The sequence below is a fragment of the Hyaena hyaena genome, unplaced genomic scaffold (genome assembly GCF_003009895.1).
Source record: "Hyaena hyaena isolate Hyena2069 unplaced genomic scaffold, ASM300989v1 scaffold_534, whole genome shotgun sequence".
Taxonomy (NCBI): domain Eukaryota; kingdom Metazoa; phylum Chordata; class Mammalia; order Carnivora; family Hyaenidae; genus Hyaena; species Hyaena hyaena.
This window is the reverse complement of record NW_024081166.1, coordinates 544,936-565,508: the sequence shown is the minus strand read 5'-3', so window position 1 is coordinate 565,508 and position 20,573 is coordinate 544,936. Positions and strand designations below refer to the sequence as shown.

The 20,573-nt window shown below is 35.0% G+C and overlaps 1 protein-coding gene across 3 annotated transcripts in view; it reads right to left on the bottom strand.

Annotated features, from left to right (window-relative positions):
• The window catches only part of ZNF654 (zinc finger protein 654), a 93,477-nt gene that overhangs the window by 9,017 nt on the left and 63,887 nt on the right, over positions 1–20,573 (bottom strand). For 2 of the 3 annotated variants that reach the window (XM_039255594.1, XM_039255592.1), the window contains exons 4-6: positions 12,061–12,196; positions 9,173–9,375; positions 8,320–8,459 (exon numbers count right to left, since the gene is read on the bottom strand). In XM_039255594.1, the coding sequence (XP_039111525.1) occupies positions 8,320–8,459; positions 9,173–9,375; positions 12,061–12,196 (479 nt within the window). The other variant, XM_039255595.1, reaches the window with a different exon arrangement.

Genomic DNA, 20,573 nt, shown 5'->3' with positions numbered 1-20,573 from the left:
AGATTTCCTTGTTGATATTTTATAGGTCCTGTTCCCCCAACTGTTACTACATTGTTAATCTCAGTGACACATTCTATAGTGGAGATAGAGGCAAAAACATGAGACGGGGAATAAGAGATTTCTCATTAGGGCATTATACACTAATTGGTGTGATATTACCCAGTTCACAGTAAGCCATCTTTTTCTAGAAATAGCCCTACTATACAAGGTTGGAACACCAGTGACCATTTTAACCATGTAACCATCCTTACCCTCCTTACAATATTAATTGTAGGAAACTGACTTTAGTGAGGCCCGTCAGAGTCCCTGGAATGTTCTCAACTCTAAACTATGAAGGCTGGAGCCTGTTGACATTACTTCTAGTCTGCAACAGGAGAGAATGAAGTCAACTGGCAGAGAAATCAGTGTTCCTGGAAGCAGTTATCTTTGGGGACCTACTCTGTCCTTCCCCCTTTTTTTGTCATGACCCAGTACTTTTTCCATGTGCACTAACTTTTCCCTAAACTAGTCAGACATAGGATGTTATCACTTGCAAATTGACTAGTATATATTCCAACTCCGTTTTCTTACTAGCTAGGTGGCTTTTATGTCTTTTAGCCACAGTTTTCTTATACAAAAAAAGAATTGAGAGAGTTAAGTGAAAACACCTAGGTGAAATTCTGGTATTGATGTTTTTAATAAATCACTAATTTCCTATATTCTTTCCTTATCTTTATAATCTTAATAGTACCAACCAGTGACATTTATTCAACAAATATTTGCTTGTTAATAAACTGGCTAAAAAAATGTATTCCTAAATGCTAAGAGCATTTAGAGGGAGCATCTTGAGGAAATATATTAAGGGAAACTGTAGACAAAGAATGATGTATAAGATGATGGTGGACATTCTAAATAAGGAGTATTTTATAAACAAAGGGATGAGATAGAAGGCAAGTAGATTAACTGTGTTTAAGAAGACCTGGCAGATCTCTGCAACAGATTTAAAAACAAAAAATAAAAAATGATAACTGGAAGTTAGGGGAGAGTATTCATAGCACTCATTATGACACACACCAATGTTTAATATATTAGAAATGTATATATTCTCCAAATTGCTCCAAAAAATAGAGACTCCTAATAGACATCCTTAGGGTACACCATTATTATTATTTTTCTTTTTTGAAGACAGAGATCTTATTCCCCTTTGTTTCTGTTATTTCAGGATAAAACTTGGTGAACAAAATGTAATCCCAAGATTCTCAATAAATTTGCCAGGAAAGGGCTACCAATATGGATTTTAGCTTTCTAGTAGGCAAATCTCTAGAATCTGGAAATCTCAGGATATATTTACGAAGCTCCATTTTGACTGAATTTATAAAAGGGGTATCAGGTTTTACTTGTACTTTAGATTTTGAAGGAAAACAAAAACTCTGAAAACCCACAATAGTCTTCTTTTCTCATGAGCAAATAGTGTTGATGGAGCTTACATTTTCTTTTCAAACAGAGGTCCTTTAGAAAACACAGCTCCTATATGGTATACAAACACATTTTCCAGGTAAGTAACTACTAATAAAATCATCAAGTAACAAGCTGCAGAGAATGAAGTCTAGAACAGGGTCTATAGACACCTTTACAAGATACATGTTTTGTTTGTTTGACCTATTTATAGTAAGTAATATTTAATAGCAGAGACTGAGTCAGGCTGCCTGGGTTTGAATCTTAGCTTCATTATTTACTTTATTACTTATTATTTACATGGCTTAGCCATATTATAGTCTACCCCGTAAGTTTACTGGAATAAATGAGAGAATGTATATATGAAGTATAGACTATAGGAAGCACTCAGAAGGTATTAGTAGCTGCTGTTATTATTACTATTAGTAGTAGTAGTTGTTGTTATTAGCAATGGTGAGAGAAATGGGGCTGGCTGCTTGCTCTACTGGCTTCAGATAGAGCAAAACTGGACTGTGGATCAGGTTCTGTCCAGAGAAGGGAGATGAAGTAAGCTGGTTCATAGGGAAAGCCAAGATGAAACCGACAACACAGACCTTGTAGGCTGGAAAAAAATCCTGCTCTTCAAGTTACGGTGAAAATCAACTTTTAGAAGAGAAAAGGATGCCAGCATTCAGAAATGAGGAGAGGCAATCAGTACTCCGCCTACTCAGAAGGACAGACAAAGGAACGGGCTGAAGATTCCTTTCCAGTTAGGCAGCTGGGAGTCACACAACCAGCTTCTATTCTTAGAGGGTGCCAGTAGGTGGGGGCAGGAAAGATAGGCACTCTTCTATTTTTAAGATTCCCTCCCTAAAGAGTAAAATGATTAGCCAAAAGAAGAAAATATTTTATTGTTTCGTTTGTTTGTTTCTTTATACTTGGGATTTCAGTTTACTTATGAGTATATTAAAAGGAACAGGCTAAAGATATTCTGTTGGCTTAATATATTCAAAGTCAGAACATTCCTTTCCCCATAGGAAAAGATTTACTTTAACAGTCATGACTATGTTTCAGAATAACTACATATCAAGAAATGGTAACTCTTTAAAAATATTTAAAACTGTATGTCTTACCACTGCCTCCTGATCTCCTCCTCTTTTTGAAATTCCAATTTACAAGGTAAACTTTTTAATACAAATTTCCATAATCTAAATAAAAACACACTTCCCTGGAAGATAAGTCAACTAGTTTCTAGACCCAGCTCTGCTACTAATTAGCTGTTTGACTCTATCTCAGAGTCTGAAGATTTTAACCTATAAAATAATATTAAATGAGTTTATCGTTAAATTCACCTTCTAGATATTGTCTTAAATGTTTAAGAATTTAGCTCCGAGATGGCAATGTAGGCAGACCCTGAACTCACCTCCTCCAGAGACCCAACAAATCTGCACGTATACAGAGCAATTCCTCCTGAAGAACCGAGGACTGACTAAACAACTTCTGCACAACAAAAGAAAGAGTGACCACACAGAAAATGGCAAGAAAGACAGAGACATGACACGGTAATGCAGGGAATCCCCACTCCCACCCCTGTAAACTGCAGTGGGGACGGATAATAATAAGGGACAATGAGCAGAGTCATATGCCCTGAGGTACAGAAAAAAAGCTGCAAAGGCAACTAGAATATAAAGGATCTAGCCCTACAACTCTGCCAAATGGCAGGAAGACTGCTGAAACTTTCTCTAGGTCAGTGGGGCTGTCAAACACCACAGCTGACATCCCCATCCACCTTTACAGCATGGACAGGAGCATGGTCCAGACACCCTACCACCTCAGTGAGCCCTGGTCCTCTACCCATAGCAGCCCCAACGGTCTCACCAAGGAGGCCCAGTACAGTGCATACCAGGTCACCCTTAGTCAGTGTGCACTGTAGCTCCAGCCTACTTGACAAGGTAACACAGGCACAAAGCACCCTGGAACACTCCAGACTCACACCACTTCAGCTCCAGACAACTTGCCAGGACACTGTGGTCCACACCCACTTCTGCTCCAGCTGCCGCAAGAGGGCACCCCCTACAGAATGCCCCAGGATACTTCAGCCTGTACCCACTTCAGCTTCTGCTGTCACCCACAACACAAGAGAGCCTTGCGACACCCCCCAGCCCCCCACATACCCACTGTCCTGCCAGTGTGCCCTCTGTGCAGAGAACCCCAGGACCAGCCCAGCCTATACCCACCTCAGCTCTGGCCTTCCCACCAGCATGGCGCAGCACAGAGAACCCCAGGACATCTAGCCTATGCCAGCCACAGCTCTAGCCAGCTAGCCAAAGTCACCAGGCACACATAATCTACACAGGGAAGGACTATACAAAGGATCATTCCTTCAAGTTTAGGAGAAGTAGCTTTTCCACCTAATTCATAGAAATAAACACAGAAAGTCAAGCAAATGAGGAGACAGAGGAATATGCTCCAAATGAAAAGTACAATACAAAACCTCAGAAAAAGAACTAAATAAAACAGGGATAAGTGATTTACCTGACAAAGAGTTCAAAGTAATGATCATACAGAAGCTCACCAGACTAAAGAAAAGAGTGGATGAACTCAGAGCTTCAACAAAGAAAGAAAAAATATAAAAAAGTACAAATCAGAGTTGAAGAGTGCAAAAACTGAAGTGAGCAATACACTAGAGGGAAGACGGTGAATGCAGAAAAAATGAGTGGTCTGAAAGACAAGGTAATGGAAAGCAACCAAGCTGAACATTAAAAAATGAGGATGGATTAAGGAATATCTTGGATAACACTAAGCAAACAAACATTTACATTACAGAGGTCCCAAAAGAAAAGAAGAGAGAGAGAAAAGGGCAGAAAACTTAGGTGAAGAGATAATACCTAAAAACTTCCCTAACCTGGGGAAGGAAACAGACATCCAGGTTCAGGAGCACAGAAAATTCAGAACAAGATGAACCTGAGGAGATCCACACCACCACACAAAATAATTAAAATCAATAAATATTAAAAATTAAAATTAAAAATATTAAAAATTAAAATAAAATAAATAAAAATAAAAGAGAAAAGATTTTAAAAAGTATAGGTCCTTACCCAAACAAGAAATTAAAAGCTCTGAGAATAGGCATGAAAGCTTGCATTAAATAACAAGCCTGCTGTGTGAACCTCATGCTTACTAGAGTTTTTAAAGAGCTACTTGATATTAGAATGAGAGATTTTATATTTCTTAAGACTGCTTAATACATGTATGAATTTATAATTATGTGTGTATATGGTGGGGTTAGGAGGTGATGGATGAGGCAGAAGAGTGCCAAAGTCTGACAGACCTGATAATCTGGGGACTGGTTATGAAAATGACAGTTTTCTTAAGAGTGGAGAGTGTGGCAATCAGAAAATAGAAAGTATATGAATAAACACTAATGATCGAAATGTCTTATGTTTATGGTGTCTGACAGCTGTGGTTCAAGATGTACATTCCTCTATGAAATCCTGTTAATGGCGATAGTTTTCAAAAACTATTATGAGAAATAAACTAGATAGACTGAAACTTATAATGTAAAACATGCATTTAAACTTGACCAATTCCAGGGAGCGTGTGGGTGACTCAGTTAAGCGTCCGACTCTTGTTTTCGGCTCAGGTCATGATCCTACTGTCCTTGAGACAGCCCAATGTCAGGCTCCACACAGATAGCACAGAGACTGCTTGGGGTTCTCTCCACCCCTGCCCTGGCCCCTCCCCTGCGTGCCCGCCCGCTTTCTCTCTCAAAAGAAACAAACGTAAAAAAGATTTTTTTCATTGATTCCTAAGAGATAAATATTGGTGATTTTAGGAGTCTGGTAACCTTTTAAAGCCCAAATATCTCATGACTCACTATTTTGGATAATTTTCTCACTACCAAACACTCTTAAACCAATATATTACTTTAATTTAACAAGCTGTAACCACCAGGGTGAACAGTTTAAATAAACTAACAGTTTATCTTATTTCTTAAATTTCTTATCTACAGTGACATTAGTCCTGGAATGTCTTTCTTCAGAAAAATAAACTTTAAATATAGACAATATATAGTGAAGCCTTTCTACTCTATTAAAATTTGCCACTAATGTTAAACTGATCTATTAAAGAGAATATTTGTGAAAAATAAATATGTATTTCAGAATTTAAAATTCAAAAATACTGATTAAAAAATGTCTATAGCCCGTATCATTTCAGATTATTATGTTTAGCAAATGAAACCTAGTTCTCCTTTAAGAATTAATGAAATGTCAGGGTGCCAGGGGGCTCAATTGGTTAAGTGTCCAATTCTTGGTTTTAGCTCTGGTCATAATCTCATGGCTCATGGGATTAAGCCCCACATCTGGCTCTGCACTGATAGGGTGGAGCCTGCTTGGGATTCTCTCTCTCCCTCTTTCTCTGCCATTCCCTCCCTCACATGTGTGCACATGCTCTAAGTAATATAAATAAACTTAAAAAAAAAAAATTAGTGAAATGTCAGAGTGATAGGGTGTGTGTGTGTGTGTGTGTGTGTGTGTGTGTGTGTACTGGGAAAGGGAATCTTTTATAATTATTCATGATTTCACCTAATAGGACTTGAAGACGTGTACTAAAAACATTCTAATACCACCTTCTAAATTACCTGATTGCTAGGTAAATTAGATGTTTCATATATCCTACTAATCATTTTTAAGTAGTTTTAAAAATGTTTTCACAAACTAATATACAATACCATTTATATTAGCTTTATATATCTTTCATCCCAATAATGAAGTATTTAGGCATAAATCTAACCAAATACATAGAAGATCTACATGAGGAAAACTATAAAACTAATGATTCAAAGAATTAAGTAAATGGGAGAGATAGTCAATATTCATGAGTAGGAAACTCAATATTATATTGTCATTATGTCAATTCTTCTTGTCTTGATGTACAAATTGAATGCAATCCCAATCAAAACCTCAGCAGGTTATTTTATGGGTACAAACTGATTTGAAAGTTTATATGCAGAGGAAAAGACCCAGAATAGCCAATACAATATTGAAGAACAAAGGTGGAAGACTAATACTAATAAGCATGTTGTATTTGGTGAAAGAATAGACAAATACATCAAGAGAACAGAACAGAAGAGAGGCCAGAAATAGGTACCCACATAAATATAGTCAACTTTTCTTTGACAAAGGAGCAAACGCAATACAGTGGAGTAGATATAGTCTCATCAACAAATGGTGCTGGAATAATTGGACATCTACATGCCAAAAAAATCTAGACACATACTATACCTTTCACAAGATTAATTCAAAGTGGATTGCAGACCTAAACATAAAATGCAAAACTATAAAACTAGTAGAAAACAAAAGAGAACACCTAGATACCTCTGGGTATGGTGATGTCTTTTTACAACACTGTAGTCATGATCCATGAAAAGAAATATCTGATAAGCTAGGCTCTGTTAAAATTAAAAACTCTGCTCTGTGAAAGAAAATATCAAGAAAATTCAAAGATAAGCCATAGACTGCAAGCAAATATTTGTAAAAGACACATCTGATAAAGGACTATTAACCCAAAATATACAAAGACCTTTTAAAATTCAACAAAAATAAAATAATCTGATTTAAAAATGGGCCAAAAATCTTAACAGACACCTCACCAAAGAAGATACACAGTTAAAACACAAGCATATGAAAAGATACTCCCCATCACACGTCATCAGGGAAATACAAATTAAAACAAGTGACCACCATATTCCTATTAGAATGGCCCAATTTTGTTAACACTGACAATAGCAAATGCTGGTAAGAATGAGCACCAGGAACTCTGGTACACTGCTGATGGGAATATAAAATGGTACACCCACTGTGAAAGACAGTTTGGCAGTTTCTTCCAAAACTGAACACTCTTACCATGCATTTCAGCAGTCGTGCTCCATGGTATTTACCCAAAGGAGTTGAAAATTTATGTCCACACAAAAACCTGCACACGGATATTTACAGCAGCTTTATTCATAGTTGCAAAACTTGAAAGCAACCAAGATGTCCTTCAGTAGGTGAATGGATAAATAAACTGGCAATCCAGACAATGGAATATAATTCAGCACTAAAAAGAAATGTGCTATCAAACTATGAAAAGACATGGTGGAACCTTAAGTGTATATTACTAAGTGAAAAAGGCCAACCTGAAGAGGCTACACACTGTATAATTTCAACTATACAATATTGTGGGAAAGGCAAAACTATGACAATAGTAAAAACATCAGTGGTTTGCAGAGGTGAGGGTCAGGGGAGGAAGAGAAGAAATGAACAGGTGGAGCACAGAGGACTTTTAGGGCAGTGAAAATACTCTGTGTGATACTACATTTATCCAAACCTACAGATTATATATAACCAGTAGTGAACCCTAAGAGAAACTGGACTTTGGGTGGTTATGATGTGCCACTATAGGTTCATCCTTGGTTTAAAAAAAAAAAAAAAAGTACCCTTCTGGTGAATAATGCTTTTTTGTTTGTTTCTGAGTAATGTTGATAATATAGAAGGTTATGCATGTGTGGGGATCGGCTATAATGGGAAATGTCTGTACCTCCTCCCAATTTTACTGTAAACGTAAAACTGCCCTAAAAAATAAAATCTTAAAAAACTAATACTCCACATTTACTTTAAAATATAATTGTTTCATTATAATACATTCTTTAAACATTTATACTGTCAATTGCTGATACACGTGGTCATTGTCTTTTTTAATTTTTACATCTTACAACTTACTGTTGTTTCTTGCACAATAAATTTTTTAAAAGTGACTTAACATTTTCACAGGACATTTTTAAAAACATAAAGTCCAGACTCTGCCAACCAGTTCTCCTTCTATTCCCCATCTTATCATTTCAGTTCCCATATTAGGGACACTTACCAGATACAATACATATCCCCATTCTGGAGCTGCGGAATAAGAAAGGATTCACAGAGCTGCAAGGCTAACATAGTCTTGCCTTCTTTTTCAGTGTTACAGATGATATCAATTCCACTCTTACAATCAGTTTTCAACAAATGCTACAAGAGGAAAAGAAAAATCAGTACGTATCATTAAAAATACCTAAAAAGCTAGTTGGATTAAATATTTAGATTAAACATTCAGGGAAAAAATTAGATTTCTGGTTTTCTTCTACAAAGACAGTGATGAATTACACAGAAATATTTTCATGGTTTCACAGTTTCACTACTTAGCACCTGCAATTTGTAACTACTTTTAATCTCACTAATGTCCACACTTGTAAGTAAATAGGTTCTATATTAGGAAAAGATTGTTTCATCTTAAAAAAAAAAAAAAAAAAAACATGATCATTAATTTCTTAGTATTTTGCTTAAAAGGCAAAATATTTTATAAAAGTATTTACAAAACAAGTGCTGAATAATTAATTTAAATTTATATTTAAAATACTTCCAATTTTTATTTAATCTCTTCTGTCACACAATAAGCTCAACATGTATAATGCTTACTGATTAGTCAGTAATAATTATGAAAAATTATCATTTTCATAATAACAAAGCTTATTAATGCTTTGTTAATTTCATCAATTGTCAATCTCAGATTGTCTAATTCAACACTTAAAGAATAGTGCCAAAGAAAATACATCTAAATAATGTAATCTTAAAACCTTTGGTGATACTGTAAAAGGAATTTTACAAGAATGGGCTTTTTTTTTTTTTTTTTTTTTTTTTGGATACAGTTAAAATAGTAAAAGGCACATGATCTCAAACAGTACCTCCCGGAATAGTTGATCTTCTACAGGCGACATAAACAAACATGTGAAGAGTGCTTGATGGAAGTACAAGTCTTTGCTGATTTCTGGGTGATTTATACAAGATTTAATAAGAGCCATTGCTTCAGGTATGCGTTCACAAGCAATTAGGTATCTGGCACGTAGTTCAAAGAACAGTGGGTTTTCAGAACTTAAATATTTGTTCACTATATTAAAAAGAAAACAAACTCTTATTACTCTTAAGAAAAGATTCTCAAACTTTGTTGTTTGAAACTTTACCACTAACATGTGGCATCTAATTAGATTAACTGGCTATTTAATTAAATAGCATTTTCCTTAGTATGAGTTTATTTATGAAAAGATTATTCAGTTACATGATCAGAAAATTGGAAATAAGAGCAATACCAAAACTCAAGAAGTATCTGTTGATTTCTTTTCAGTCTAAAAATTTTTTTAATTTTAAAAAAAGTGAAATATTCTCTTTTCAGTTCACTAATATGTTAAAATATGTTTCAGATAATATGGGGCCTGGAATTTCTAGTCTATTCATGTACTTTATATTTTGTTGCCTAATATTTTCATTACTGTAAGATTAAAAGGCTGAATCCTATTTTGTCATTAAAACCACACTGATTTATAGAGAAAAGTAATCTGAATTAATGAAAATATATTTTACTACCTTTTAACAAAAAATTAAGCCAAAAGTAGTACCAAAAAGGATCACTCATTAATATATGCTCATGTATTACTAAGGATAATTATTTAAATAATTTAAAGTTGTTGCTTTAAACAACTTAAAAACATATAAACACCTTTATCTACATAAGTTTATTTAGACCTAACAACAACCTATGACAGGTATCCTAATACTTTTTTCACAGATCACAAAACTGAGACTCAGAGAGGTCAAATGACTTGCCCAAGGACAAAGAATAAGTGGCAGAGCAGGAACAGGGACCCACATTTCATGATTTCAAATCAAAAGTGTTTTCATTCATTAGTCATGTATGTTTAATCAGTAGCTTCTAAAATGCCTGTGAGTGATGTTTTATTTGGGCTTCAACATTTGCCCTGCAATTCTGTTTATAGTATATGATAAGCAGACAATGATTTATATAGTTAATACAAAGATAAACTTCAGAATGGTCTTTACCCTAATGGTCACCAACTAGAGGACAGTCATCCATATTAATGAGGCTCTAGAGCAGCTTTTCCCAAAGTGACGTATGCTAGTGGAAGTATGAAAGGAATATGTATGTAAGGACAGGAAAGAAAGAGAGTGAAAGAGGAGAGGAAGGGGAGAGAGAGAGAGAGAGAGAGAGAGAGAAGAGGGAGGGGAGAGAGAAAGATATCATTAGCCCTTATACCAACCAACAACAGATTTGTTCTAGCTCCTAGTCAGAGAAACCTAAAAGCTCCCTGAAAAGCCCAAACTTTCTTCTCTATTCCCACTTCTTTTGAAGCTCCACATTTAGCTCCTGTGCCCTCTGGCCATATTCCCCAGTCTCCTCATAGTTTTCTTTAGTCTGTCCCCCTTGCCTTCCCTATACTGACTCTATATACTTTTCCTGGATGATACAACTCTTCCTCCTTGGTTCCAACTGCCTCCCTCTTCAGTTTTTTACTCCTTTCTGAAACCCTCACATCAAGTTCCAGTCTCCTTTGTATCCATCCCCTGGGTATTTACCACTATATCATTATGATATATATTGAGCTCTTTCCTCGAATTTTATTCTACCTCCTATCTCAACCCATCACTTTGAACTACTTCTGACCTTCTCTCTTTCATCATCTTCTCTCACATCTCTGTCACAGTCCTCCACACTTGTATCTGGAGTTGACTTGTTCTCAAGCTGGAGAAGCATAGCCCCTTATCCACTCAACTCTACTCAAAACCTACCCCCAATTCTTAACCTGAGACAAATGGAAAGATCCTAACCTGCTCAGCACAACATGTGGTGTGAAGTATCCTCACCAGACCAAGGGTGGGGAGTCTTGTCTTTTCCTCTGGCCGTCTTATAATTGCACTCCATGGGCTCTCTCCATGCTTTCAAATGTTCTGCTTACACTACTGAGTTTACATTCTAAGTTTTGGTGATCCAAAATGTTCTGGGGCTCAGGAATAATATGGCAAACATTTTTTTAAAAGATTTAATTAGAAGTAATTGACAGAACCTCTTGCCTCAAAAGGAAATTTGGCCCACAGGAAACACTGTGGATCTAGGTTGGAAAGGAGGTGATATCAAAGCATGCAGGTCATTCAGGGATGAGATAAAACTCAACTTCTATTAATGGATGAAATTTGGGAAATACTGCTCCAGAGTATTTGGAATTGAAAGTTACTTGTTCATTCAACTAGTCACTCATTCACTTACACATTCCTCAGTTGGTCACTTCACTCAGTTAACAAATACTTATATTGAATACCTACTCTGTACCAGGTACTGAGCTGGGTATAGGATATACAGTAGTGGTGACAAAAACTGACAGAGTTCCAGCCCTCAGAGCTTCCTGTGTAAGGGAGATTCCATGTGCTTAAGCAGGGTATTTTTTTTTTTAAAGAGTGTCTGTTTCTACTTAAATATTTTTAAAATATAACAAGTGATGAAAACAAACTCTCTGTAAGTAACATCTGGACAGTAAATGTATTAACACTGAATTCCCATTAGAATAAATGGAAAATTACTAGAAATAAAGTTATCTAGTCTGGTGTCAAAAATCATTCTTGGGCCAGGTTAGTATAACAATTTAAACACACTTCATGTGAAAATACATTACTCTTATTCAGTATTAGAAGATAAAGAAAAATCACTATTACTGCTCTAGTTAGAAATGAAAATTGCGCTTGCTTCTCACAAATGTTGGTTTTGATTTTGAGTCTCCTGAAGTACCTATCTCCTGAGATGCTGGCTGGGCTTTAAGAACAGCTTGCAACACTGGATCTTCCCATGGGCCACCATCTCTAATGATTCGAGTCACCAGTTCCAGATTCACATTTCCATATCTGCGGAGGTGATTCTGGCATTCCTAGGAGAGAAAAATCATTTTGGCTTTGTGAATTTAAAGGGGTAAAAAACTAAACTTGATCATCTTTGTCAATAAAATGACTGATGGCCAATGAGTCAGCTATTAAATTATAAAGGAGAAAGGGTTGCTATAGTAACCTAAGTAGGGTGTCAAAACTCCATCAGTACACAAATAGGCTTTAATGCCAAAGGTTACAGAGTTTCTACATAATTGGACATAGAAAAATCCAATTATAATAGGGATTAAGTGTAACCCAAGGGAAAAACTTAAGGGATGCATCATTTCTAGGAAAAGAACCAGGTTATAAAACCTAAGGGAAAAACTTAAGGGATGCATCATTTCTAGGAAAAGAACCAGGTTGCAAAAATGTAAGACTTAAATGTTCAGTTTATGTGAGGGCTTGTAAAGCTTCTGTTAACAATGGCAAGCAAAAGCCTGACTATAAGAAAGAGGTAGAAGGGTCCCTGTCCAATGTAGACTGTGGTTGGCAGATAGACACAGGTCTTCTGCTCTGATCCCAGATGAATACGCCTAGTTGTGGTGGAAGGCTGGAAGATGGAAATTCTATTGCATTACTGTTCTGTCAGCAGATCTGTAGTCTTGGGATAAAGAAATGGCAGGCTGAAGGAATGGATCCAACCTATAATACGAAGACTTTACATTAGTTTTAACATAAAAATGTATTGATAGGTTGGGCATTAACTGATAATTTGTCTATGTATTTTCTAGGATTTTTTTAAAGATGTTTGAAATATTTTTAGAGAATCTGTTATCTTAGACTTGTGACTATAATATAACTTATGTAACAAGTTTGTAAACAAAGCTTAGTATTTAGGAGAACTTAGATGACTGAACTTATAAATTTATTAGATTTAGGTTTACAAGATTTAATTATTTGATTATGCTTCCTTGATTCGTTATATACCTTGGTGTTGTTTTTGAAATGTTTTAAGGAATTTAATTTGCTAATTTGAACAGACTAACTGAAGGCTTAGTGAGAGTATGAATAGATATATATTTTTAATGCATACATTGCACTTACAGTCTTAAGAAAAAAACTAGGTGTTGAAATTGGCAGTGTTAAAAATTTGAATAAACTGCACATCAATTAAAACACAAATAATTGCCAAAATTTCTTTCTGTGCTCAAAAAATCTCTCAGACATTAAAAACTTAGTAAGTTATAAAGCAAAGCTTCAATATAAAACAATACACTATTACAAATTTTACTTATGATATAAATCATCAGGCTACATATTCAAAGTGGCAGTAAACACTTTGCTTTTGTCATGTTCTTTCATCATTTCAATGTTCCAAAGTAGTATCTATATGCCACTTTTTATTCCTTGTTAAGACATACAAAGAGGTTTTATTTGTCTCATGAGAGAAGAAGGCAGTAGAAGAAATCAAGTTTCAAGATAAAGAATTATTTAGTCAAAGAAGTCAAAGGATAATTACGTCATAACATGAAAATAAATATTTTCTAGAAGTTATTTAGAGTATTCCTAAATTAAAATGAGCAAGCAAGCAAACAAAACTGTATAAATAATGGGCAAGTTACTTAACCTCTCTGTGCTCCTTCAGTTAACTCATCTACAGAATGGATACTAAAAACACCTACTTCATAGGATTGTTGTGAGGTTTAAATATACAGTATTGAAAGTGCTTAATGCAGTGCCTTGCACATAGTAAGCACTTAATAAATATTAGCTATATCTTCTAGTATTTTATAACATTTTGGATATATAAACATTTTATCTTAGCACACCCAAATGCCATAGTATAAAACTAATTAATTTCTACATTTCCATGTGGCAGCATGTTTATACAGCATTCATAAAATAAGATATAAAGTTTTTTGATCAGCCATAATTTGTTTTAAACACATGGAACATAGTAACATTCTGTGTTAACAGCTTTATGATTTAAAATCATCATCGATTTCAAACGTTAAGGTAAATAAACTGCTAAATTACTCTAGACACACATACTGCTACCCCTAAAATTCAACTACTGTAAGCTGGCTTTTGGTTCAATAAAAGTACAAGACATAAGGTGAGCTAGATGCTAGTCCCTAAATCACCGGTGAGCTTTAGCTCTGCTGCTGAGCTCTTGGACAACCCATCTTTCTAGCTGTCTCACAAAAGGTCAGGTACCAATCCTACAGCACTTGGCATTGTGAGACCTAGAATTGGACTTAGTGAAATAGGTCTAATGCTAATCTCCTAAAAATGGCTGAAAAATAAATATTTGGAGGGCTTGTTAAAAGACAGAGTCCCAAGCACCAATTCAAACATACTAAATCAAAACTTTACAGGAAAGCCCTGATAAACTATATTTAACAACCCCCACCCCACAGTCAACTCTGACATACTTTTTGATTATACTTTCTACATTTAGTGTGAACTTTCATAACTGTTTATCCTAGAAAATATATACTTATATTCCTATCAATTAGTCAATTAGCTTAAGTTCATTTTTCTAAGATAAAAATTGTATGGGACAGTTGTGTGTGTGTGTGTGTGTGTGTGTGTGTGTTCACTTATTGAGTCAAATGCACCGTATTTTAGAGACTACGTCTATGGGAAATGGCTCTGCATAAGAAATAGAGATGAAATGAAGATTTCATTTTGGTCTATTTAAAAAGACCTGGGATTTAAAAAAAAATAAATAAATAAAAGGCCATGGGATGAGAGAACAAGTAAGTTTGTAAGTATCTTTGCCTCCTCCTTCCCTAAATAGTATGGTGGCTTTTGTGCATGATATGCAATTTAAAAGTTTCCAAAGTGAGGGGGCGCCTGGGTGGCTTAGTCGGTTAAGCGTCCGACTTTCGCTTAGGTCATGATCTCGCGGTTCGTGGGTTCGAGCCCCGCGTCGGGCTCTGTGCTGACTGCCAGCTCAGAGCCTGGAGCCTGTTTCAGTCTGTGACTCCCTCTCTCTCTGACCCTCCCCTGCTCGCGCTGTCTCTGTCTCTCTCTCTCTCTCCTAGAAATAAATAAAACATTAAAAAAATTAAAAAAAAATAAAAAATAAAAGTTTCCAAAGTGAAAAAGGAAGCACTTAAGTAACTGTAGAATTCACAACTTATCTTTCCTATATATGCGTATATCTTTTTACAATGTTTACTTAATTAAAAATTTGGACCTGTACATTAACCTAATCCTTTAAGTCATCTGTCTACTATCACTGATACCCACCACACTGTGCTATCTATTCCCTCAGAAACTTTCATTCAACCTTGTGTTTTTGCCAAAGATAGAGAGAAAACAAAACCCCCTTCCTCACTCTTCTTTCAGATTCTATTGTGGTGTAGACTTAAATGTTTTGTTCCAGAAGAATTTCCTTCCCTGAACTTGTTGCCTCTTTAGAACTGGCCCTCTAACATATCTGCAAAGCTGTATATTCAGTATTATTGATCTGAACTCTTTCTTCAGCAGCTTATCATAGAATGAATTTTTTTTTCCATAGGATGAAATTCTTAACGCCTGAACTTCATATTTAAGGATCTCTAGACTTACCTACCTAACTCATTCACCTATTCAACATAATGAATCCTCTCCTCCAGCCTGGTCTCCTCCATGTCTCTCAAATTCATCATGCACTTTCTTGCTTATGCTTTTCTCATATCACTCACTCTCTTTTTCTTACAACTTCCTAAAAACCTATTTAAACTTTCCAGTAAACCAATCTAAATACTTTCCTATCTTTCCACAATCCTACTTTTCCCTGTACTAGCTACCTTAATCCATAATAAACTTAATTCCTTCTCCTGCAGTACTGAAAATCAGTACCAGTCCACTCTTCTGATATTTATCATGTGAGAGGAACCCTTGTGTTATTAAGGGTTGGCATCTTATTCTTAGGTAGTTAAAAGCATGTTCAAATGGAGTCAAGAAAGGAAAGGTATATCAAGGAAGATAAATTCTCAGTAATTTTTAATCAAAACAGTTTTATGGAAATCCATGTAATCAGAAGCATTATGCAATTTTTGTCTAATTTTGAATGCAGCTTCCAGAGTAAAACTGTAGAATACCACATCAAATACATTCATAGAGCAAGCTATTATAGCAAATCAAAACAAAAATATTTTTTTAAAAAAAGGTCTTCATGTGGTTAATGTTATAAAAACAGAGTCTTTAAAATACATTAAAATCTTTACAATACTTTGTAATAAGGAGAATGATCATAACTTTTATTATTATACTTCCATTGGTTATCTCATGGCACAGCATTTCAGAAAGTTGTAAAATTTAAAGTTGTTATGTGGTATTTTTCAAAAAGACAACATCACACATTTGCTGTTCTTTCCTGTGGTTAAGTTCCTAAGGAATATTTACCTAATGTTTTAAAAAAATAAACATTCTAAGTTTGCCCATAAAAAGAGGACAGGATAACAGTGAAAAAATTACTGCTTTTCAAAAGAAAGTTATGAGAAAAATCATTTAAAATGAATGTGGAAGTGTTTACATTCTTGCAGGTTTGCTGTTGCCAAAAATCAGTATGTCACCTATAATGTTTGCCCTTAAAAAACTTAAACTAGATTTTTTTAAAAAAACCTTTCAAATGGAGCATTTTAATGGCCTTTCAAAGTCATATGGTAAAAATGGTTAGTATCAAAACATTGATGTCAGTAACAAAAGAAATTTAGTAGTCAGATTTCAACAACTTTTTGTAATTTGGGTGGAAGGAATTTAAACTGAATATCAGAGTTTAGAAAATTTTTCATATGGATCTATCAATGATGTCTTTTACACCTATGACAGCTATTAAAACCAAGTATCAAAGTAAACAACTTAAAATCAGACTATAAATTATTATATGACCAAGAGTTAAAATTTTTCAAAAGTAAAGCATATTCAGTCATACTGCTACCATTAGTTTTTATACTGTTAAAAGATTATTTTAAGCTAAAACATGGAAAGAGCCTAAGTGTCCATCAGCAGATGATTGGATCAAGAAGATATGGTTTATCTATACCATGGAATACTACATGGCAATGAGAAACAATGAAGTCTGGCCATGTGTAGCAACATGGATGGACCTTGAGGGTGTTATGCTGAGCGAAATAAGTCAGGCATAGAAGGACAAATATTTTATGTTTGCATGTATAGGAGGATTAGGAGGAACTTGACGGAGGAACAAGGGGGAGAAGAAGGGGGGAAATGGTGGGGGAAAGGGAGAGAGGCAAACCATGAGAGACTCTTGAATGCTGACAAAAACTGAGGACTGATGGATGTGGGGGGGAGGGGGGATGGGCATGCAGGAGGACACTTGTGGGGATGAGCACTGAGTGTTATGTGGAAACTAATTTGACAATAAACTATTTGTAAAAAAAAAAAAAAAGATTATTTTACTTTTATCTTTTTAAATGTTTTTGTTTCCTAGTGTATATAATATTAGCACATGTCCATAAAAAACATATATGTATTGAGAATATTTTTTTAAAAAAAACCTAGATAGCTGTACTATTCTTTTTTTGAAAAAACCTAGATAGCTGTGCTCTCTGGAGATTCCTGATTTTAGGTATTAAGGTATTATTTGTTTTTACATTTGTGTTTGTAATCAAATATAAAATCATCTTTTTCTTTTTAAACTCACTGTCTTCTATTGATCCTAATATCATGTCAGTTTTCTTTATTATGTGATGTGCTTCTTCCTGTTTTTTCTACTGTTTACACTCTAGTCTAGGCCTTCATCTGCTATCACTTAGAAAACCATATTAGCTTCTTTCTGTCTCTTTAAGGCTTTAGGAGGTCTCAGAATGTTAGATACCAAAGCATTTAGATAGTAGTATACGGGCTCCTAGCTGATTCAGTTGGTGAAGCATGCACCTCTTGGATCTCAGGGTTGTAAGTTTGAGCCCCATGTTGTATGTAAAGATTGCTTAAAAATAAAATCTGGGGGGAAAAAAGAAAAGACAGTTGTATAAATAAAACATTTCTTTAGAGGCTCCTGGCTTTCAGTTGGTGGAACATACAACTCTGGATCTTGGGGTCGTGAGGTCAGGACCCACACTGGGTAGAGAGATTACTTTAATAAATAAAACTTAAATACATTTAGGAGCACCTGGATGGCTCAGTTGGTTAAGCGGCTGACTTCGGCTCAGGTTATTATCTCCCTGCTTGTGAGTTCGAGCCCCATGTCAGGCTCTGTGCAGACAGCTGGGAGCCTGGAGACTGCTTCAGATTCTGTGTCTCCCTCTCTGTCTGCCCCTCTCCCTCTCACACTGTCTCTCTTTCCTTCAACAATAAACATTTAAATTTTTTTTTTTTTTAAATTTAGGGGTGCCTGGTTAAGGTTAATCATCCGACTTCAGCTTGGGTCATGATCTCACAGTTTATGAGTTAGAGCCCTGCATCAGGCTGTCTGCTATCAGTGCAGAGCCCAATTCAGATCCCCTGCCCCCATCTCTCTTTCCTCCTCTCCCACTCACATTCTGTCTCTTGAAAATAAATAAACATAAAAAATATTTTTTAATTTAAAACTATTCTTTTGACATATACATTACTGCAAACACATGATTATATCTATTCATACTGGTTGAGAGTAAGACTTTGGACCTTGTTCTACTTCTATTAACCTCGACTCCATAGGAGCTTAATTTTCTGACCTGTAAAATATGGGATTATTGGATTAAATAGGCTGACTCCCAATCTCATAGTTATAAAATGCATTAATGTCTATAAATTACATATTTTAAAAAAGAAGTACAGTCATATACTTACTGAATTATTTAAGATATCCCATTTGGGACTTTGAAAAAAAATGAATATTTAAATATAAGTAATTGTTCCCTGTTTAACAGATATGATTACATTTTTATACATTTTAAAAATCTTAAGTAATGAATGTAAATGTTACTTAAATCAGCAATGGGAGTTTTAGCTGAAGGGGAAGCCAATCATAAGTACAGCAAAACCATCAAGTGTGGCATAACCAAATTTCAGAATTGGTGATTGCCATGTTAATGAAAGCACAACCCTATTATTAACATTTTTAAATCAGTAATGAAATAATATGGCCAACAAAGAAGTACTATTATTACTGTTCTAACCTGTAAAACAGAGACCCTGAAGCAGAATTAAGGTGTGTACAAGGTTTACTGGAGTACAGGTTCCCACACAAAGAAATAAATATAAAATCTGATTCAGCAGAGAGAACAAAGAGTTAGTCAAGAGAACAGGTCACAGTACTGGCAATACTACAAATTGGGCAAATTAACCTCCAATAAATATTATTGAATAGATGGATGGATGGATGGATGGATGAATGAATGAATGAATGAATGAATGAATCTCTCTGGTCCTCAGTTTCATCATTTATTAAAGTTAGGCTGGACTTAATGACCTTCATATTTCTGCTTTATAACTGAATTTTCTATTATCTAATATTTTATCTGGGGAAAAAAAAACTACTTCAAGCATTAATATGCTGGTAATTCTAGTTATTATGTATTAAGACACTACAGAATCATCTTTCAGTGATAAGTGAATGCCTTAATGACCCTGATGTACTTTTAGAGCTACTTCCAAAGTGTCAGTCTTACTGATTTTGAAGGCACTTACATGCCTGCTCCTGATAACACAAAACCACAAGATGCTCAGAATATAAAATCTTTGTTAGTAGCTGGATACTATGGTGTAAACAACTATCACTGAGCAATGTTTGGTACCCACTTTTTGAGATGACTGTTGGTTCCATGTGTCAGGGTATACTGGCCTTTCCTGACATATGCAACTGATTGAGGCTGACAGCCATATCTTTTGGAGGCTTACTCTTAGTCCCTTGAGCATTTCTGTCTCAAGTTTATTTATTATATATTTTATGCCTGAAATAACTCTGGCTCTTGTATCTCTTCAAAGTGATTATAGAACTTCACAGTTGAGAAAAAGTGTTTCATTCTCAGATTATTAAAAAAAAAAAAAAACAGAGAAAGTGAAATATTTCTAAGGTGGTAATATATAAGAATTATGAGTCAGGAGTAACAGTTGCAAAAATATAAACGACAATGAAAAACTATCAAAGCTTTATCCATTTCAACTCAAGGTTTATGTAAGGAATACAATTTTTATAAAATGATTTCAGAATCTGATACTTTAATTTTAACATCAATCTTTTTTATTCCCAGTACAAAATATATGGCATACTTGTCAAATATGTTCCTTTCATAGATGGTGAAATCTCTTCCCCTATCCATTTCTCACAATTAAGCATACTTCTCTTTTTTCTACACATTGTCAAAGTAGAATCCACAAGTAAATATTTGTTAGTTTCATCCCATTGAATGCACTTGTTGATCTGTCGCCCATATCGCTATACTAACCAATGGACCAGGAGGTAAATTTCAGAAAATATACCTCATTGTTTCTTGTTTTTTA